The following is a 21,956-nucleotide window of genomic DNA, read 5'->3' as shown; positions in this document are numbered from 1 at the left end:
GCACCTGAACAGTTATGTTTGTACCTGAACGCTATTAAATTTGTGTAGATTAGGAAAGGACACCAGAATCCACAGATTAACTTCAGGATCTGTGTGCTTGTAGACATGTCTCCCCACCATATTTTTGTCAGGAAGGCCTGAAAGTCAAGAAAACAAGAGATGGTTTTAACATCTCAAAAACATATGTGCAGATGAAGTGCTTCTGTGGCTCCTAAGACAGTGAATACTCTGAAAACCTAAAGAGCAGGCACACCTTCACAGCAAACGGGAGCCCCGCGTATCCTTCCACAGATGATGTTGAGTATGCAAAGGGTTATGAAAAGGACAGTGGAAAGAACAGCAAGTCAAGTGGAATTAAGCAACATCTGTAGTACTAAGAAAGTGCAAGTCAGGCACTGGGAGCTAAAAGCACCATCACTCTTAATTTAACTTTGTGTATGTGGAGACAATTCAGGTTGTGAGGGCAAAGCTTAATGGTAATTTGATTTAACTTTTATCAGTGAGCTCTTCCTTGAATTTGAATATGGAGTTACCTCACATCTTGGAGCAGCTTCATTATGCGTCAAGCAGATTTAAAGTGCTTTCCTGATGTTTCTCTGTGAGCAAGGAAGGAAGAAAAAGCACAGGATGGAATAAGGGCTAAACCTTGTCCTCAGCGCACTGGTTTGTGGGCTAACTGGATGAAAGGGAGGGGAAAGGGGGAACTGTATTGCTTTGTCAAGGATGCGGTGTAACGTCCTCTTTGTATGGTGCTAGGGAGAGGGAAGAGTCCTGTCTCCGAAGAATGTCTCTTAGGGGAAGACATTTCATGGGGTTGTTCAGTTGCTGCACTATCCTCTTCTGTGTTCAACATCACGCTTAAAGGCCCTGGGGGTAGAGGTGGTGAGGGAAGGGTCTGTAGAACTTACCTGGACACCGTCATGTGCGAAGAAAGACTTTGCATCTGCTTCTGTAGCCAGCTGAAGGCAGGTGGTTTTGCTCCAGTACTGATTTTTCCTCACCAACAGAGCAAATGCTCTCTCCTCACTATTGTGGTAGCAGTCACTGAACAGTTCTGCCAAATGAAGGAAACATAGACAAACAGATCTTGTAATTTAAAAGAAGAAATAAAAAATGAATGTCAGGCAAGAGAGTGATGTGTGTAGGGCACAGCACAGTGGCAGCAAAGCCTGAGTGCTGCCAGACCCTCCTTGCTGCACCAGAGAGTTCTACAAGGCTGAAGTGGTTGAAAAGAGCCTGACAGAGCTAAGAGGAGGTGGGAGGGAGAGAGGAATGATGCTGGACACAAGAATAACTTGCTATGGCTTTATGCATGTATGCATATGTGTTGGGGCAGAGGGTGGACGAAATAGATTTGCCTTCGTAAAAAAAAAAAAAAAAAAAAAAAAAAAAAAAAATCACTGTAACTTTCAAATACCCAGTATTTGCAGAAAAGCATGGAGTAAATGTCTCGGTACCTCCCTCTCACCTCTTTCTACCTGCATGCTCCCTTCTCAGCCTGGGGCTTCGAACAGTTAGGGGTGGTTTTTTCCATTGTTTGATCTGAGGATCAATTTTTCTTTCTCAGTTCCTCTACAGACAGCATAAGAATCTTCTTGGAAACATGTCAATATTTGTTATGCTCCCTCATCTGTAGCTGCCTCGTGGAGCTTTAGGCAGTATCAGGCAAAACTGTATCTCTTGGGTGATCATCTAACACTCTGAAGAATGAGTTGCCAAGCTGTCCCCACTCTCCTCAATAGACTAAACATAAGGAGCAGCTCAGCTTTGGCTTGTAAGCAACAAATCCTTGGTTTTAAGATATAACTATGTGACATAAAATAATATTAGACTTGGTAGAGTGTTGTGGCGTAGTTCTGTTTCTAGAGAAGCTGGTCCTGGAGCTCAGAAACTAGGATAAATGGTCCAAAAAGTCAAGGTTTTCTCATCAGACAAGATCTGACTTCTTGTGTCTGTTTCATTCTGCCGATTCACTTGATTTCGGTACCTTTCCTAGGCCAGCCTACACCTTGTTGTTACACTGTGAGGGATGGGGAAAGGATCAAGTTCACTTATTATAAGCTGATATAGAGACTTCTTTTGGAGTTGATGTGGTATTTATCTATCTTAAAGAATGTTCACTGTACTTAATGTTGACAGTGCTATCCGGGCCAGTAATGAAAATTAAGGATCTGATCTAATACATACCAAAGCCAAGGAGCAGACTTCTGTGTATTGGATTAGGCCCTGTAATTCCATGACTAAATTAGTGGAGCCCTGTGATTATATGAGAACCTGAATTTTTTTTTTTTTTGTAAATAATTATGGCCCCATGAGAAAAGGGGAAAATGTGATCTGTGTATAAATAACGTAGCAGTGTCTGCATGGGCCTTCAGCTGCTTGGTGTACTAGCTCTAAGGGGAGAGAAAGAGCCTCTGCATTTCCATGTGTGGTGTACTTCAAAGCCCTCTGTGAACAGCAGTGCTACCTTCAGGTACGGATTGGACTGAAGGTAGATCAGCGGAGAAGCTTGTGCGCAGGCATTTGTTTTTAAACCAGCCAAAGGGGAGAAGGCTTGGCGTTCTGACATTGCAGATGACTGAACGCTCTCTGCTGAACGCTTTCTGCTGCAGGGAGGTGCGGCTTCTCTGCTGCGAAGCCAGTCTGAGCCTCTGTCACAGTTTTGCAGTGCAGTTAGTCCTCTTCTGGATGAGGTAATCTCAAATTATTTTTAGCAGCAAAGATAAACCTTAAAACTTGTTGCTCTAGTGGCCCTTACAGAGCAAACTTGATATTGCAGGAAAGTCAGACTGCTCTGAGGCTGGAAGTATTTTTGGTTATTCTGTCTTGCCCATCACTGTAATGCACCTTATCCCCAGATCAGACACTTAAAATACCAACATGCAGCAGGAGAGTAATTTCTTCCACGCATCCCCGGGGCCAGTCTTGGAACACTGATTTTTCCAAAATGATTGGTTTTTAAGTCCTTCTTCTGTGGTATTTGAATGTTTGGGACTGCCTGTGCTGCAAGGCTGTTAAATTATTTATGACAGTTGACCTTTTACAACTGAAACAGTATTTTTTTTTCACTTGCCTGCCTTCCAATGGCAATCACTTCTTAAATTTTTGATGCCGTTAAAAACGTGCTGTTACTTACCAACAGCGAGCTGCTCATACTTGGCCTCTTTCATTATACATGCTACTTTGGTCTTTGTCTCCAGGCGGGACATCTCTTTAAGGATCTTGCAGGCTGCCAGAGCTGAAGCTACACCCTCCTGACCCTGTAGAATTGAAAGGGGTGCTGCTGTTACCATGTGCTGGAGGGCATTTCTGAACTGGGGAGACTTCGCTAAGGAACACATCTAACAAAAAAAAAAAAATAATTCATGCATGTCTCCCCTTTGTATTGGAGGGAAGATTCTTCAGACTTGGAAGTCCAAAATGTCGATTGAAATGACAGTTTGAGAATTGAAAACCACTTATTACTAGTTCTTGTGCCTTATAAAGCTGGAGGCTTCTGGGTTTGATTGACCTTAGAGGGGCCTGATTTGGGTTAGCAGTCAAAGACTGAAAGGAGAAGAATGCATTATGGAAATAGAGCAAAATAGTCTCATAGTGCCAAGATACCTCAAACATGGCTGTGCTGAGACCCTGCATAAGGACATACAGGAAAGGAGGGAGCTCAGCTGGCAGAGGCACGACAGTGGCACACGGCAGAGAAACGTGCCTTCTGGTAATAGGGCTCCACAAACACAAGGCCCTGCAAGGTGCAGATGTGTCTGCATGCACACACACACAGACGCTGCCTGAAGAGCTGTGCTGCACTTTGTCCCTCCCCGTGACTCCCCCCCCTGCCCTGTGCCAGATGCAGCAGTCTGGCAGCTCAGGGATGGAGCCCGATAGCTGTGTCTGGCTCTGTGTGGGGAGGGAAGCTATGGCACTGCACTCCAGATGCACGAGACAGGGCCTCGGTTGTGGAGGATTGTAAAACAGGAGCCAATTATGCCAGCTTGAAGCTCAGCCTTTGAGAGCGTGATGCTGTTGTTCCTATGCATACAGCACGTAAGCTAGAGATGCTCGATTGCACTGTCTTCCCTCTTGATCGTGCTAGAACCCAAACAATTGACCTATTGTAGAAGGAACAAAATCCAAGACTGGCAAGTTGTGAGCAGCAAGGAAGAGGAGGGCCAACTCTGCAGCTGAAGTTAATCAGCAGTGTTTCAGGCTGTGCTGATTTACACCTGCTGCTGCTCTGCCCTCCCTCTCCGTCAGGTCCTCTGGCCGCTGCTGGCATGAGCCACATAGAGATGAAAGGCCCTATAAATGCCACATCTCTTATTTTGGAAACAAACCTGTCTGTCATCTGAGCTGCAAGGCTGAGCAAAAAACTGTCTCATACACTTGAAATATGCCAACGTTTCACCTGAAGCAGCTATAGCTCAAAGCTTACCATAGCCCAGAAATAGTTTGCCATCTTGTGCCGGTTTTGAAGTACTGCCCATACAAACAAGTCTCTCCAAGGATTTTCACTTTTCTGGTTCATATCCAAGGGCCCAGGTAATCGCTTTGTATTCATTTTATCCTGAAATATGGTTTGTAGAAATTAAAACCTGCATTTGCAGTCTTATTCCATGCAAATGACATGATCTAAGCTGCTCTTGGCCTTCCCAGCTACTTTTGATTTTTCTTTTTCTTTTCTGTAGGACTGGGAGGTAATTAGTTCATTCTGTTATGAATCAAAGGACCCTTGTGTCCCAGATATAACTCAATATGTGTGAGAACGTTGTGGATGAAACCGTGACTCCATTGAAGTCAATGGTAAAGCTCTCATTGACTTTATTAAGGCCAGGGTTTCACTGCTGGTGTGTAATATCATACAAGACAAACCTGTGATTAACTAATCTGAGCTTGCCTTCAGTTATATTGGATTCTGCTCAACTGCCACAGAAGACATGGTTTCAGAGAAAAGGGAACAAAAGGCATTTTATTTCAACAGAAATAAATCTTGCCAAGGCCCTGTACAGAACAAGAATGAAGTACGTCAATGCCCTCTTTTTAGTCTTTCCTTTGAGAAATCTCTCCCTCATGCGGGGAGTATTTTAAGTAGAGCACTGCTTATTCCTTTAGCATTTGATAAAAAAACTCTCCAGAGGAAGCATGGCAACTTAGGTCAAGTTGTGAGCTTTAAGTATACTTAAAAACTGCCTTTATATCTATTGTGTTAATGAGAAGCAGCCAGAGTGGAGATTTTTCTTCTAATAAAACAAGTTTTTGTGAGGATAGAATTTTAATCTCTTAAATTTGTACAGAATCCCATAGTTTTAATGGCATTTCTTGGAGGTGGTGGTGGTGTGTTGTTTTTTTTTTTTCTTCAGTTTGTAGTGAGCTATTTAAGCAACTGAATTGCACTGAAAACCTTGCAGGAGACAAAGATATCCCAAAAGTCTCATCAGTCTTTGTAACCACTAGTTCCTAACTTGAAATAAGACATGCAATTTAGCAGCAGTGACACTGGTATCCCAGTTCAGTGATGCTCTTTCTGTTGCCAGTGATAATGGGATTGAGCTGCTGGTGGCAGTCATGGCAAGAAGCTTTTAATGGAAAAAAAGCTAGTAGGCAGTGTGGTCTGGTATCTGAACTGGGCCTTATCTACAGCACTTGGCTTTAGCTCACTTACTGCCAAGTCCCACAAAGGTAAGTGAGATTTCTGGGGCAAATTTTTATTTCTGTAAAATTTGTGAGTCTGGAGTCTGCTTAATGACTTCAAAGGTATTGCTTCAAATTGGCTGTCCCTGTGAACAAAGAAATCCTGACTAGATTCAAACTTAGGTTTTCATAATACTAATTAATTTAGCTAGGCTTTATGAAAGCAAAAGTGATTGAAGCTCTTGAGTGAGAATTTTTTTAAATTTATTTTTTAGTTTAAGAAGTTTTAAGATGAAACTAGAACTTGGCAAATATCAAAAGGTTTAATTGTTTAGTTTGTCTAAAACTGATCTTAATGAAATTTCTCTATACCTCTCTTTTGAAATCATGCATCCAAACTTATTTCCAATGCTTTTGAAACTCATAAGTACCAAAGTTCTTGCAATGTTAAATAAACTGTCAAAATGCAAAAATGGTGGTATATCTATTGCACAGTTGTGGACAGTGCACTACAGACATTCCACAGTGATACCCATTGCATGTTATCCTGGTCAGGTGTTGGCCAGGCTGCTTGCCAGGGCCACTTCACACAGTTGTTCTTATTTCTTCCTGTGTGTTGTGTCACTCAATAACAAGACTATAATGATCTAAAGGCAAGTGTCATTTCACAGAATTTTTCACAGAATCACTAGGGTTGGAAAAGACCTGTAAGATCATCAAGTCCAACCATTAAAAAAAAACCCAAAAAACCACACACCCACAAAAAACCAAAACCACCCACAAACCACAAAACACACCACAAGCCACACCAAAACAACCCACCCACACCACACAGCACCATGCCCATCAAGCCACAATGTACTGTACTGTACATTATTGAATATCCAATCTACTCCTACACAGTATAAATCTGGGAATAGTTTTATGTACAAAGATTACCACTTTCAGACCTGGGATTGAAAATGGCCATCGCTTGCTTGTCTTTCTCCTAGAAATTGTTGTCTTTCAAGTACTTCTGCTTTGAATCTTTCATTGAATCTGTTCCTATGCATGTGAGGCTAATAAGAGTAACAAACTATTCTCCACATGCAAGGAGCTAGAATGAAGAAGAATCTGTGGCAGTTGCACTAGAAGAGTGTGAGATATAGGGGCCTCTGCAGATCCTGAAACAGAGGCCATATCTTAGCACTAGTTCAAGGTACAGTGAAACTTGCTATAAAACCCCACGTGCAGGCAGGGAGAAAGAGGAATCACAACCTGTCTGTCTTAGAAATTCCTTTCTTTTCCTTTTTAATTCTGAAATTAAAAAGATCAAACTGTTTTAGCTGTAATAATAATGAGCTGAAAAAAGGAATGAGAAACTTAAGTGACTGTTTCTTTCATCTTCCCTTTCCTTCCCTGCCCCATCCCCAAAGGCTAGACCTAGTTAAAAATTTTCAAATTCTGATGGTGGAAAGCTGTAACTCACGGATTTCTTCTTGCCTCCATGTCCGAGATTTTGATAGAAATCTTTGCATGCATCATGGAGAAAATCCTTGAGAACTCTAGAGACCTCACTAAGAGTGAAGACTGGGCAGATCTCCTTCTGTTCCTTATGCTGTTGACCAGTGAGCCCTGCCAAGGTCAGCTTGCTTTCTTCATGTTTCTTCAGTAGAAGTTCATAGAGGAGACATTTCTGAGAAATGGAACAGTATAGTCTCTGCAGACGACTGTATGTCAGGAATTCGGATATGTTAGCCCCATTGTCAATAAATAATTTTACGAATTCTGGTTTGTCATTGACCAGAGCATCCATCATCACTTCCTCCAGGTCACAGGACTAGATTGATGAAGGGGGAGAAAAAAAAAATTGGTTTTGGGGTTAATCATGGATGGATGAGGAGGGAGGTAAGATTTAACATGAGGACATGCACATTTTTTTTTCCACCAGGTCAACAATGGGTACCATGAGAGAGAGCAGTAGAACTCTCTTCATTTTTCTGTGACAAAATGTCTATGTAAGCGTTAATGTTAAAACATCACCACAAATAGCGTGCTGTAGGAGCTGTGGTGATGTTAGGTATCCACCACACTGGGTTTTTTATATGGCAGTTAGGAAGAATGTTACTGTTTCCACTGTCTTCTAACAGTAATATCTGCATGCTTCCTTTGCTTTGTAAGCTCAGGTTTGTTTGCTTTAAAGGTCTGTACGTAAGGGTGGGGGGGGGAGATTCTTGCCCACAAAGAGCTCAAGAAAGAGACCATGACCACTGAATTATTCCTTTAGCTGAATTATTTCTTTAGCTATTATCATATAGGGGACCAGAAAGACAAACAGCCTAAGGAAGCATACTGCCACTGCCCAATCTCTTAGTGGAGAATGCAGGTAGTGTTAAAAACTGAAGCCTTCTATTGAGATGTTTCAGTGTCCTGTACACGTTGGATTATACACCAATTGCCCTCCAAGTCAATTAAAATCTGGTACCTTCCACTCCACGCCACCGTTGAATATTTCACTCTTAGCTATGTCCACTCTATTCCAGGCCACTGCCAGCTTCAGTTCTTCCAGATATTCCTGAGCCTCCTGACTGTGACTTTTACAGGCTGGCAAAAATAGGAAGTGCAAAGAAACTCAGTACTTTACATTTGATATGTTTAATTTATTATAGTATTGGTAATTCAATTAGCGATACAAGCTCTCCTTCAGCTATCACAGATCTGTGGGTTGCTTAACCAGGAACTCTTCACAGCTTTTTTTTCCTAACTTAAAAAATATTAATATTGAAAAATATTAATTTTTGCTAGCTGAATTCTCCCCCCCCCCCCCCCCCCCCCCCCCCCGCTAAATTTAGGTTAACACAAACAATTAAGTTAACACAAACTGAAATGGGTGGCAGAGTAAGTAATGTGTTCTTTTAGAAAATACAGGGAAGATTTCTTACAGGAGAAATGGATTGTTTCTGGAACTGAGGTAGTTCAGGTCTACTTGTGGTGGTGGTTTGTTTGCTTGCTTGTTTTTTAATGGCTTGTAATTGGAATAACTGCTCCAGTGTATTTCAGTTTTTCTATAACCTCTACTACTAAGAGAAGCAAGTAGTGAAATAAAGGAGCGATTAAAATAGTACTATACAATAGCATGAGATTAAAAAGCAAACACTAGTTTAAAGCAAGGTTACAAGAGCTATGGTAACCACCACAGTTAATTTGTCAATAAGCAAACAGAAGAACTCTGCATCAGAAATGAAAACTGATCCAACAGCCAACTGAACTTGCTCTGGGCAAGAATGAAATACACTTATGGCATAGAAGAAGTCAAATAAGACAAGTATTACACTGTGCTGTGTCTCTTGTTCTTACCTTTTACTAAAGCTTTTAAAATGACTGTGTCTAGTTCTTCTGCACCATCTTGCTCAAAGCTGTGCAGAGTTAGAAGATGTTGGTGTGAAATAATGTTCTGAATCTATTGGGAGTTGAAACAAAAATCATTTTACGCATTGTCCTACTGCTATATATTAATGTCTAAGAGCCCAGTGGAGATCACCCATACAGTATTTCCCAAAAACTTGCGTTCTAATTGTAAAGCTGAGGTTTGGCAAGAAGACAAATGTTATTTGTCTTCTTGCCAAACCTCATTAGTTTCCCACATATAAATAAGTCCTAGGGCAAGGAGGGAGTTACTACCTTTTCCAAAAACACCTAACAGGGTGGGAGGAACAGAACTTGGATATCCTGAGTACCAGAGCAGTGCTTTAATTAAAAGATCCTTCCTTAACTCACATTCTTATTTGACTCATAGTCATGCTGTGGCCAGCATACCGCTAGTTTTGTTTTACCTTTTCCTGCTTTGACATTTAAGTTTTGCTCTCAGAGTTTATTTAAAAGCATAGTCTCTAAGTTGTCTTTGAGTAAAAGTCATCAAATATTGATATATACAGTACTCTTCTCTTTCCTTCTGCTTCTCTATTTATTGAGTTCTCTTTCTCGCATTGCAGCTGCAGCGAGACTTTGTGAGCATCTGGCAATATTGCTTCTAGATGCCCTTCTATCCCCTTGTGTTAGTGATCTGGCAAAGTTCTCCCTAACGGAATTAATATGTGGAACTTTTAAAGCTCAGGATTAGGGCAGGGACTGTAGTGAGTCAGGTCAAGTGGACTTGGTTTATCTCAGAGGCACACAGTGCTCTTCAATCTTCACATAAAGACAATCTCAAAGTGTTTTTTTGTTTCTTGAACACTTATGCATAGTGGTTTAAGTCCAGCAAGTGTGCCTCAAGACAGAGAGTAAGGAAAATCTGTGAATCTGTTTTGTCTTTTTTTAAGAACATGCATAACTGACAATAGATAATTTCTAAACACCCTTCATTCTTTTTAATTTATTCATGCTTATCCACAATTAGGTTTCCATTTAACAGCTGTAGGTCATGAATTAGGTCTCTTCTGTCACAGCTGTACAAGCTCCACAGCTGTGGAGTATAAATAATGCTTCATGTCCTCCAGAAGGACTGTGGGGTTCCTGGGTGCTGGCTGTTACTTGAGGAAATAACTGAGGAAGGACAGAGACCTAAGTGTTCAGCTGAATCACTAGGACAGAGTAGTTTGTATGATCAGCTGAGCACTTGATTTTAATGTTAGAGCTATATTCTATGACACTAGTGTCAGAGCAGTGGAGTACCCAAAACTTCTGGTCATCTTCTTCTCAAACCTGTACTGAAGGGACTACTGAAGATAGATAGATGTGGTAGGAGAGAGCTTGTGAACATGATGCATGTAATGATTAAACATATGATCTCACTGTTTCTGTCCATTGGAGAATGTCCTTCCACAAGAAGCTTTCTGCAGGGAATTTCTCCTTAAATTGCTTTTCAACAGCTTCTGGCATGATAAGCTGCGGGTCATTCATGAATGCAGCCAAGATGTCAGCTGTACCTCCAGACCCTGCTAAGATCAGCCAGGGAGCAGAATTTTCCAAACCGCTGCAAATTCTCTGTAGTTTAAAAAGTACATTTTTAGAATTCATATATGGAAAGAAAATGTTATTCAAGAGAAGGATTTCTTGCAAATTAGGAATAAATGTGTACCTAAACCAGATTCACTACGGAGTCAGTCCAGACTCCTCTAAGCTATTAGGATTTTTCTGATTCTGTTGCAGGTTGTCCATGTATACTTCTTTTCATGACACATCTGCTGAGTAGCTAAGCAACCTGATTTGGACAAACAATGCATAAAACTTTTTTGTTCTTGACTTTTTTTTTCCCCCTGCAGTTTATATTTCAACATAGTCAAGTGTGAGAGGAACGCTATACAGAAATTCTCAGCAGGCTTTTCTGGCTGCTAAACCTGGTGATACGTTCTGAAAATCAGGAATTTGCCAGTGGGAATACAACACTGGGCCACAGGAAAAAAAACACTGAAGCATAGCAACTGCAAGAGTTAAAGGCTAATAATTCTGTTACTTGTGCAATTAGAATGAGTCAGGCAGGTTGTTGAGAGAGGAAAGCAGAGGCTATGGCATCATAATTGCAACAATGACTATTTGCTGCCAATCTGTTTCTTACTCTGGAGTTATGCAAGAAGCTAACGAGACTCTAAGAATCTAACTATTGATTCACTTGTTGTGTAGGGGTTTTCTTAGTTTTTTTTTTTTAACAACTGTTGTAGTCCTTGGTGTGTATTATCCGATTTATATTTAAGAAAAGCACAACCAGTTATCCGTTCCCAGCGTATGTAAATTTAGGGCAGCTCCAGCCAGCCACCTTTGGTCTCCAAGTCACTTGGTTCTCTAGAACTTTGAAAAGAGGATTTATAGGTTGTGGTATGTGATTTTATTATTTCCACACACACCCCCCCCCCCAACACCCAAGATATAGAAAATACTGCCATATTTAGCTTCTAGAAGGAAAGCTCAAGAGGTGACATAATCCTAGTTTAAACAGTGAGATTTCTAATATCAGTGTGTGTTTCAGTCCAGCTGATAAAGATATGACAAGATACAGGGACTGGAAACTGAAACTAGAAAACATCACCAGAAATAAGTCATTATTCTGAAAGAAGTTACCAGCTTGTGTGGCAGAATTTCATCACTTGGAAACTTTAAATTATGGTTAAATGTCTCTCTAAAGGTACTGTAGAGTATTCCTTTTCATCTGAGAGTATTATGAAAGAAACGCCATGCGGACATACAGGCTGCTACAAAGGAGCAAAATAAAATACCGGTGAAAGTAAAACAGAAATCAGAGAGTACCTCCTAGTTAACAGGTTCTTTAAGTTGTAGAACTACTCAGGAAAAAAATCAAAACTCATCTTTCACTGAAGAAGATATGGAATTGTTAGCAGACAACTCTCCAGTCTTCTGTCCTACAATGTATTTTTGCTCAGTGGAACTAGGACACTATAGTTCTAAATAGCGTATCTAGCAAACCTGGTCTTGTCTCTGCCACAGAGCTCAGAGGAAGTACAGTTGTCTCACTGGTGCTGGACAGCACTGAATTATTAATTTTTTTTATATGATGTTGAGTAATAGCACAGTATTTCTGTTTCACTAGATTTGGAGCTGGCTTCTGTGGGTTTCTTTTGGGTTTGGGTTCCTTCTTCCCACTGTACGAGCTGGTAATGGAAGCTTTAATGATCAGCTGGTGCTTATTCAAAAGGAAATAGTTCTCCCAAACAAATACTAGCAATTTTAATATTAACAGAATTCCGTTCTTAATGGTGTATAGATAGGAATTTTGACTTTATGTAGAGTGCCAATACATGTGTTTGTCATCTGGCCAAATTTTCCATTAATTACTTAGCACCAGTTAATTTGTTTTTCTAAAGTTGCAAACGGCTTCTTACCTCAAGTGTGCCTGGTCCTCCATTTACCAGTAAGCAAAGCACAGGGATCTCAATGCTACCTGTTCCTGTGAAACAGATGGTTTAATTTTAAAAAGTTAACAACTTTCACAAAACTATTGTGTTTTTTGCCAACTCCTTGAAAATATACTTCTCCTGTTATGTGCTGTTTTGGTACCTACCAGAACGTGAGCCTGCAGAAGGAAGGCAATTGCAGAAGCAAGTGGCAAAGGAAGAGCATAACACTGTGACCTAGAAGATAGGGTCCTAGTCTTAGATTCAGGACGAAGGCACCTTTGCCTCGGATGTCTTGCGTGAACCCTGGCAAGCAGTCCAGTCTGTTCTCACCTCAGTACACCTTGGCTGCAAAATATAGATATTGGCACTTCTATATGTCATAGCACTGTTGACTTTAAGTTATTTATTTGCTGCAAGGTGATCAGATAGTGGAGTAACAGAGCGGCGTTAGGGTGCAAGACAAGATTGTTAGGTTTTCAGAGAGGCAGCTGCCATTATTTATATTAAGGTACAGTTAGAAGTGAAAAGTTGTCAGTATGTCCCAGGTGTTATGCACATGCAGAAAGGTGTAGTGGAATCTAGGAGAAAAGCCTGATAAAAGGAGGATTTAAGAATACGAAAAGGCTGACTGTAGACAAGCTAGGGTGAGATGAGTCAGGTATGAGTTGATAGGAACCATATATTCTTCATTACTCTGCTTAAAGATCTTAAAATTTCATTCAGCACAGTCTAGTGTGCTGATTATTAATAATGTACTCTTAAACATTTAAAAGAAATGCTAATGAAATATTTAATGTGTCATGGCAGCAGGGTAGGCATCCCTGTCCTTAGCCATTCTCCCACAGGGGCCCACTTATTTCTAGGTGGTTTATACTGTAAATGCTGAACTGTGTAATCCAAAGGTGACTATAGATTGGCCTAGAAGAGCTCGATCAAAACAGTAGCATCATGAGATGAATGCCTTTTTCAGTTGGAAGATAAAAGGCATTTGGTTCAAACAATTTTTTAATGTTTCCCTTTGTAGGTCTCCCAGAGCAGTGTACAGATCACCACTTACTACTTGTTGGATCTGTTGTGGGATGACTGCAGAGAAGGTAGAACTGAGCGGTAGCCAGGACATGATTGGCAAGTAACTTCATTTGTTTTAGTGAATGGCATAGCATTGCCATACCTCTATAAGGTGACATTCTAGTTTGAAGAGTGACCTCTGTGACTAGAAGTTCCTCAAGATATGTTTATGGCTTCAAATATTCTTCGTTTACCATAGATTTAGCTGGAGGAGGGGCAGAGGGGGATTCTGACTTTATGCTGGGAAGGTGGGAAGTCCTTAATTGCAAAGAATATTCAGCATATCAGAAATTTCCTCTGAATGACTTCTAGGTATTTTTTAAAATAGGGAAATTCTGCATGACCTTATTAAAGTGTTTTACTTCAGTAAAGTCACAGAGCTTTGCTCAGCTTGAATATAAATGAGCTTAAATGAACGACACTGGCTTTGTTTATAGAAGAGATCTTCTGAATTCAGTATGTTCCAGTGAAATATTTGTCAAATGAATCAGCATTTTTTGACAGAAAATTGTTCCACTGAGATTTGTTCAATCAGATTTGGTTTGCAAGCAGGAAGAGGCTACTTTATAATTCTTAGCACTGCAACTTCAGCCTACCAATACAGCCCACCTGTGGTCTTTCCTATCTGAGTCACCAGATAAGCATTCTTTGGGTGCGTTCCTGCTCTCAGGTACATCTGTGCAACCGTATTTTGGGCTATGTAATTGAATATTCCACTGATGCATATAAGTGTGAATAAGTGAGCTCTCCCTTCTGTTTCAGCTCTGCTAGCACTGCAGGTATTACAAAAACAAAGGAAAGGTAGAAGTAATTGTATTAGCACAACAACTGATTTTTTTTTTCCACAAATAGCAGTAGGAGGCCTGCCCAATACTCAGTTCTCATTATAAACAAAGGTCACATAGAGTTAGATGGCCATTAGATGCTACGTTGTTTACCCAGGATAAGATATTATCCTGAAATAAATATGGCTTAAAATATTTCAGAGGGCTTTGGAACAAGTCTTTGCTTCCAGTGTGGGAGCAATTCAAGATCGTGAGTGTGAGAGCGGATAAAAGTATACAACAGTGAACATGCATCTCTTGGAACCACTGGTTAAGGCACTTAAAGCTGGATTTATTTTCCATTTGTTGTGCTTTAAGGCAATTTGAGCTACGCTTTGAAGATCGGCTATGAGTTATGTTTAAGGAGATGTGATGAAAGTCAGAATTTTTGGTTCAAAGAGCAGCTTTCTCAGCTTCAGAGGTCACTTTAGTTCTGCCTCTTACATAATGACGAATATGTTTACTTGATCTTGCCTATGTAGAAGATTGTCTAATTTGAGAGTTGGACTTGCCTTTGGTAAGGCCAGGAGCCCACAAGTATCACTGTAATATTAGTATTTTTCAAGTTAGCATGTCTACATAGAGTCTACTTACCACCATATCCAGTACGCTGCTCTGAAATATGCCTTTCCAAGGTGAGACGCAGCTTAGTGGTTCCATCTGGCTCATCTGGTGTTATGTGATCCACCAAAATAAAATGGGAATGGTTGTGGTCCAGGGAATACAGTGGGCCTTGGATATTATCGTCTGATTTGTAGTGTACAAGACTTTCATTCTAGAGAGAGGAGGAGAGACATTAGTGTTCTGTACAAAATGCAGTCCATGTTTTTATGTGCTTCATCTGCATTTTTGTGTTGTCTGCACCATGACATAGCACACCACCTTTCAGATGCTTGAATAGACTCTTTGAAAAGGGTAGAGAAAGAGAATGTGTTCCTTCTGAAAGGTGCCAGATTTGACAGGACTGAAGGCTGAAGTCCCTGAAGTTTCCCTCTTGGGCTGTGCAAAATATAGTGACATCTCATCATTTCTGGAACGTAGGCATGCATTCAGAGGTTTTGGAAACGTTTGTCAGACAAATGGAAAGGGGCCATGAGACCCGATAATTGTGGATGGAGCTGTAATGTCTCAGAGGGCTAAAGCCTCAGCCGGTATAAACAGGGGCAAACCTATTCATTTCAGTAGCGTTTTGTCCATGTTTAGCCCAGTAGATAAGTTAGCCTGCTATGTGTCCATATCAATTTAAATCCAGCTTTATTTAATTGACAGGGTTATATGAGGTCTAGTGGTTATTCTCAGTTTGGAAATTGCATTCTAAAAGAGTGTGTGACAGGCAGATTTTAGAAAGTGCAATCGTATTAGCTTTTATTTTGTGCGAGGGGTGTTTATATCTTGAAATTATTTATTAATGAATTTTTGCATAAAATCACTGTCTGGGTAAAACAGAACCTCTGTCATAGTCTTGTTCTAAGGATTGTGCTACATATGGTCTTCCATACATAGGCTTTTTCAAGCCCCCCTTACTTCCTTGATAAATCTTTCTTTCCTACTGTTGCACATCCACTTTGGTACATCATTCCTGGCTGCAAGCCAGGCTGTGAATACCTGGTTATTCTTCTTTTTCATCTTCATGATCACTGTCCTGTTGCAAGCAAACCAGATTAAAGCAATTGTTTAAAATCTGCATTTCCTTCTGTTGTGCCTCTTGTCCAACTCCTGCAGCCTTTGAGCTGATGAACAAAACTCAGACTGTCAGCTTGGCTATTGTGCCTGTGTATTGTGTTTTCCTCACACTAATTTTGTGGACACAGGCAGCTGTTAAAGCCTTTCTAGACATAGCAGTGTAACTATGCAAGTAACCTAGTTATCGTTAAGGCGTGGTGGAGAGATTTATGTTCTGGTTTTTAAGAGCCAGATTTTATGTAGAGCCTTTCTTAATCTCAGCTTTTGGCAGTGTCTGCTAAGAAAAGCAGGTGCCCGGTTGAATCCTGGGCGAAGTCCAACCCAGGGGTTATCCAGGTTCTCCACAGCCAAGGCTAAGGCTGATGTTGGAGAGGCAGTGAACGCTTCACCAGGAGCTCGTTGCAGCACTACTTATGCATAAAAACATTAAGTAACCTAGAGGACAAGCTCCTTCACGCTGCAGGTAGAAGAGTGGAGCACACTGCATAGCATGCCCCTAAGTGGCTTTCTGAAATGAAGCTGCATACAGTAAACTGGAGAAGAGAAATCTCCTTCAAAGCAAGGTGAAAAGGCTGTAATCCGATGTGTTCCTATGGCTTTTTTCCCTGTCAGCAGCTCTGGGAAGAGTAGGAACATCAGAGGCTGTTCCAGGGAAAAAAGCAATAAATTTGCATGTCCTTTACAAACAGCAAGTGCCACAAGTTTCTTTGACATCCTTCTGTCTCTCATTTGTTGGGGAAAGCTTCTTGACACAATTAATTTTCCTTCAATTTTTGTTTTGACAGAGGGTGTGCCTGTATTCTGCTGCCATGTAATGTTAAGCCTCCTCGCCAAAGATCTGGCCTTTGATTAGGGCCTGGAGGCACAACAACCAATTGAAAAAGGCCCTTGGGGATTTTCCTATTTATTTTCTGCAAATGTGGAAGTGATCTTTCAATGATGTTTAAAGCATACCATTAACACAGAAGAGATGGGAGGGATCCACTGACTTCAGGGCTTGTTTTTTCTCCTTGTTAGTGTGGATTGTTAGCTCTATTTCATACAACAAGCTGCTTGTGTTAGTGCCAAGTGTAAGAGAACTGGGTTTAGATCAACATCCCTGTCTATAGTTCCTTTGTCTTAAAGTTACTGACTAAAATCCAGAATGTCTTTGGGTGGAAGCAGTGCCAGAAGTCATAGGGTCAGGAACACTTTACACGATATATTCCTTGACAAAGAGTTTGGGTTTTAGTTAAGGGGGAGAAAATCTAATACAATAAAAAGACCAGTGCACTTGTTGCTGCTGGTTGGGAAAGATCCAGATGCATTTTGATCACTTAGCCTAGGAGGGAGGTGAAATACTTAGTTTGCATTTGCCAAAGCAACTTTATTGAATAAAATTCACAAATGTGATGAACCGAATTCTTTCCTCAGAGGTCCTTTCGGACCAGTTCAGCCACACAAATAGGTTAAAGTCTTCCAGCTAAAGAGTCCCACCTGGTAGAGCACATAGGTAGCTGTCCTTGGCAAAAAAGATGGAAAAAGGGGAAGCCAAATGACGATAAACTGCTGATACGGTCTGGCAGTCTCCCAGCTGCTAGCTGGTACTTGCTAGCCTATCTGAGAGGAGAACTAGGTGTGAGTTCAAAGGGCTGTGTTTGTCATTTGTTTCTTAGCTTCTGCGGGGAAGTAAAATGGCACAGAGAAACTGTCATTCACTGTCACTGCGCACCTACTTTGTAATATTCTGCTTAGGACAGACTGTATATCCAGTGGCAAGAAGGTCATGCCGTAATTTTTTTTTCTCCACCTCTAGGTCAATTCAGTATCAACTTCCCTTGATGTTTTCAGCAACTGTTGTGTTGGGAGAGGTTTTTTATTTGTTTTGGGTTTGTTTGTTTTGTTTTTTTTCCCCCAAGAACTTTGATTGCTTTGACCTGAATTGTGAAGTCCCTGGAGTTTCCAACAACTAGGCAAAAGCTTGCATGGCTAGCGTTTTTGGTCTGGTGTGTTGAGCAAGTTTTTGCATATTAGACACCAATTCAATGATTACTTATGAAAACTTAGTTTTGAAATATTTATGGCTTGTGTTCCATACTAGAAAATATACTTTTTACAGTATTTATGAAATAGCTTGGAGTAAGTGTTTTCTGCAGTAAGTGGGCAAGGGAAAAAAATATTAAAGGTACCTTATGATGCACGATTACTCTCGTCGCTGCGCTAATGTCTAATGCTGTCACCTGCTGGATATTTGCAGAATTGCTGCCAAGTATTCTGAGTGCACAGGGCATAGAATCGTCAGGGCTTAACAATTCTTCCTCCTCTTTAGTTGTTTTCCCCCAAATCACACTTTAAACCCCACTTTTGTTTTTAAGTTAGATCAACGTTTTTCTGCTTACTACTTCCAAATCTTGTAAAGGTGTAGCTTACTTCTGATCAATCCTGTTTCACGAGTAGAATAAGAGAAAAATACCTTTGTGTTGTCCAGAATTTCTCTGTGCTGAATTTTTCTTACTGAAGTTATTCCTATGGCAATCACTCTTACTTTGGATGAAGTACTAGCCAGTGCATGATCTCGGACTGCTTGCACTAAGTGTCTTGTTATTCCTACACGTAAAGCGCTGGTAAAAATCCAGGCACCTGAAATTATTTGTTAAAAATAGTTAGATAATTTCTTTATAATTGAACATGTTCGTGTGTCAAGTAACAATACTTGCAGTACTGGATTTAAGGTGGTTTTTTAGATCGATAAACTGTAGACAGGACTTGGTGGACTGTAACTTTTAGAATTAAAATACATATAAAGTATGTAAGACTTTAATAAGGAAAACAAGAAGAAATTATATGCCCAAGCAAACGTGCTTCACATATGATGTGATGCAATCTTGCCATCTTTACTCTTTGTCAATACACCCATCAAGAATGCTGTGTCCAGTCTAGAGGCACTTACTGTCTAAATATTAGCAGAAACATCACTATACTGAGCAGGTCTGATTGTTGCACGAGGAAGAGCAAAGGGACGGGGTGGAGGAGGTTGTTGGCTTGAACTGAGGACTAAACAGTCAAATGCAATCACCTGGTAGAGGAAGAGCTTGGGCATAACCTGCCTAATCTGGTGTTCTCTTTCTCTTGTTCTTTTGTGTGTTGGAGAGTGAATTCTTCAGGAGAGTAGGATTTACAGCAGTATTGTTATGGTGACAAAGAATTTGGAGAACCCTAGGTAAACAGCTAACCAACCTTTTTCAAATACGTAACATAAAGGAACTGGAGATCTTGATGCTGTCCAGTCTTAAGTATAGAAGGCACTTGGAGATAGAGAATATCTGTGTGGTACAAAAGTACCAAAAAGAGTTTTGGTACTGGGCTGTTCCATTACAAAAAGCAAAACTTACAATCTTGTCTGGATCAGTGAAGCTAAACCAAGAGCTTGCTGTGAAATGCTTACAGATATTTTCACTTAGTTTTGCAGGTATTTTCATAAAGCTACAGGGGAAAAAAATGTCATCTTAAATGAAGCCGCTTCCATGTATGTTCCCAGATGTTGATTTGTTTGGGTTTGTTTTTAAATGCTTTTCACTACAGTTGTCATTCACGTGAACAGTAAGGGAGAAAGTGAGCTGGTTTATTTTGTGTTATACATTACCAAGGTCTTTTTGTTTAAACTTGAGTCTCACTGTTTTACTAGCAAAGTCTGTTCAACTCTTTAGATTTGAAGAAAGCTATTTTCAAAAAATGAAAACTATTGTAACATGATTTTGACTGGTAGCTAAAAAGTGAGTATGGAGAAAACAAGAGGTCTTATTTTTGACCTAAATTCACTCTTGTTGAAGTCAAATTGCTATGCTCTCTCAAGAATTATTTTGCTATGGCACCAAAGAGGGACAATGTATTTGCTCCCATCTCATGCTATCTTTCTAGTGTCATCTCCGAGGGAATAACATCAGGTAATTTTACACTTCAGGAATGGATGCCTAGAGTAATTTGGTTTTAAGTAAGTTATTTTTGCTATTTCTAATACGATAACTTTAATTTTCAAAGCTATATAAATACAGGTTGTCGGTTGCATACAGCAAAGCCTCAAACTTCCAAAAATAATCATGTGAGCAGGCCCATTGACATTAAAAGATCACTGGATTCTAGGTGTGAGAATCCAGTAGGAATAGAAATTCCTTCTTTAAAGCCTAAAGCACTAACCTGTGCTTTGAGCTGCCTTTAGAAGTCCTTTTTTTAAGGTGTCCCGTAACCAAGGCTTCATCTGGAAATTTTCTTCTTCCCCTAATAAAGAGACAACCAGATTGGGAGCGGGTAGCTTCCATTTGTTGAGCATAACTTCGAATATAATTCCAGGATGAATGGTACTTGGGACCTTAATAAACTTCAACAAACAAAACAAAAAAACCACTGAATAACAATGGGACAGTAGGATACAGTAGAGATTTTGTTCATGGTGAATGCAGAGGGAAATTTATCATCAACTTGGTTATTTAAAAAAAAAAATGGATTTGAGCAAGACCTGACAGAGAACGAAATACTAGGATGAATTTAGCAGGCTTCTGTATAATTGTTATTTCACTAATTGGGTCAGTTTCATTAATTCTGTGTTGTAGACTGACATATCACTCTCTCCTTTAATGCTGCTGTTCCTCTTGAACTGCCTTCAGTTCCATGTTAGTCTAGCAAAGCCAGCAAATTCCTTGGGCGTTTCTTGTTTCTGCACTAGCTGAAATATTTGCCTGATTTCACGTCTGTTTTTCAAGGACGTGTTTCATGAATCTATCGCTTCTTCCTGTTCTGCATATATTTTGGCTTTGTGCTTCAGACTTTACAATGAAACAAAATCTTAAGGCATATTTCTAATCCTAGGAATTCTTTCTGCTCTAGCACTAATGCATGCAAGGGGCTAGTGAGGAGGTGGGTCTGTCCATGTACATCCTTCTCTGCATATTAGCTGAACAGAAAGAGAGAACTTTAAGGAGAGTCTTGAAAAGGCTCAAAAGTATGTTTAAAATGTTGAAATCCGTAGTGATTAATTTTTGGCAGAAAGAAGTTAAAACAGGGAAATTATGCAAAATGAAGGAAGCTGGGCACATAATTTGGGTTTTTTTTAAGGAAAAAGTGATCAACTGTACTTGTAGCATGTCAGTGCAAGTCAAGTAATTTGATTTATGTATATAAATAGGCCTTACTTCATGTTCAGGAAGGTATGGTCCCTACTTGGAGTACAGTGTGGTGCCTCACCCTGTGGCACATTGACCCTCACTATTACAGTCTCTACATTTTAATGCTAAGAAGTAACAGCTGAACAACAACAATAGTCCTAAAGGGTTAAAACTCCTCAGTGCTGTACCTTTCCACGTTTCTTCCCAGAAGCTGTGAAGTCTATTTCTCCTATGCAGTATGGTAGTTCTCTTTTGAAAGCTTCCTCTTTGTCACTGCTGCAGGGTCTGGTTTCCATTTCCTCCATTGAATTTCTAAAGTGATCACCAGTAGACCAAGGTGTCCACCGAGATGACAGAACACTGGAAAATGAGAAGCTGTTCAAAGTGGAGAGGCCACAAAATCCATTAATTTACATCTAGCTGAGTTTTTAGACAAATATTTTACTCTTCTACTATTATACTTCCAAGGTTCAACTAAAATTGGAGGTGTTTGTACCAAATGTTGGATGTTATATGCAGGAGGAGGCAGATTCCACACCAAAGCTATGTAATTTAAGTTATAAAAAGGCATGAAGAAGTAAGGCTCTCTCAACTCTCATCTAGCAGACAGAAAGCTGAGTTGCAAGGTGCGAGGTCCTGCAATCTGTCCAAAGTCACGTGGAGTGTCTCAGAGCCCAAAGGTGACCCTAATTCTACAAGAGAGAAAGAGGAGCCTCAGCCACAAACTATTGCAAGCAAGAGTAGAGCTGTGTCAGTGAGTATGTGAGTCACGGTTTCTTGCTGTTGTTATA

The 21,956-nt window shown here is 40.3% G+C and overlaps 1 protein-coding gene across 1 annotated transcript in view; it reads right to left on the bottom strand.

Moving 5' to 3' along the window:
* TRPM5 (transient receptor potential cation channel subfamily M member 5) overlaps positions 1 to 21,470 on the bottom strand; it is a 40,320-nt gene extending 18,850 nt beyond the window's left edge. The window contains exons 1-13 of the mRNA XM_059825701.1: positions 21,354 to 21,470; positions 20,201 to 20,381; positions 18,480 to 18,646; positions 14,939 to 15,119; positions 12,438 to 12,502; positions 10,396 to 10,587; positions 8,962 to 9,064; positions 8,090 to 8,208; positions 7,094 to 7,444; positions 4,430 to 4,561; positions 3,137 to 3,260; positions 909 to 1,054; positions 25 to 137 (exon numbers count right to left, since the gene is read on the bottom strand). Coding sequence (XP_059681684.1) covers positions 25 to 137; positions 909 to 1,054; positions 3,137 to 3,260; positions 4,430 to 4,561; positions 7,094 to 7,444; positions 8,090 to 8,208; positions 8,962 to 9,064; positions 10,396 to 10,587; positions 12,438 to 12,502; positions 14,939 to 15,119; positions 18,480 to 18,646; positions 20,201 to 20,381; positions 21,354 to 21,470 — 1,991 coding nt within the window. The remainder of the gene's footprint in view (positions 1 to 24; positions 138 to 908; positions 1,055 to 3,136; positions 3,261 to 4,429; positions 4,562 to 7,093; positions 7,445 to 8,089; positions 8,209 to 8,961; positions 9,065 to 10,395; positions 10,588 to 12,437; positions 12,503 to 14,938; positions 15,120 to 18,479; positions 18,647 to 20,200; positions 20,382 to 21,353) is intronic.
* Between the last annotated feature and the right edge of the window lie 486 nt (positions 21,471 to 21,956).

Source organism: Gavia stellata, chromosome 17 (assembly GCF_030936135.1).
Source record: "Gavia stellata isolate bGavSte3 chromosome 17, bGavSte3.hap2, whole genome shotgun sequence".
Taxonomy (NCBI): Eukaryota; Metazoa; Chordata; class Aves; order Gaviiformes; family Gaviidae; genus Gavia; species Gavia stellata.
This window is presented reverse-complemented; position numbering and strand designations above follow the sequence as displayed.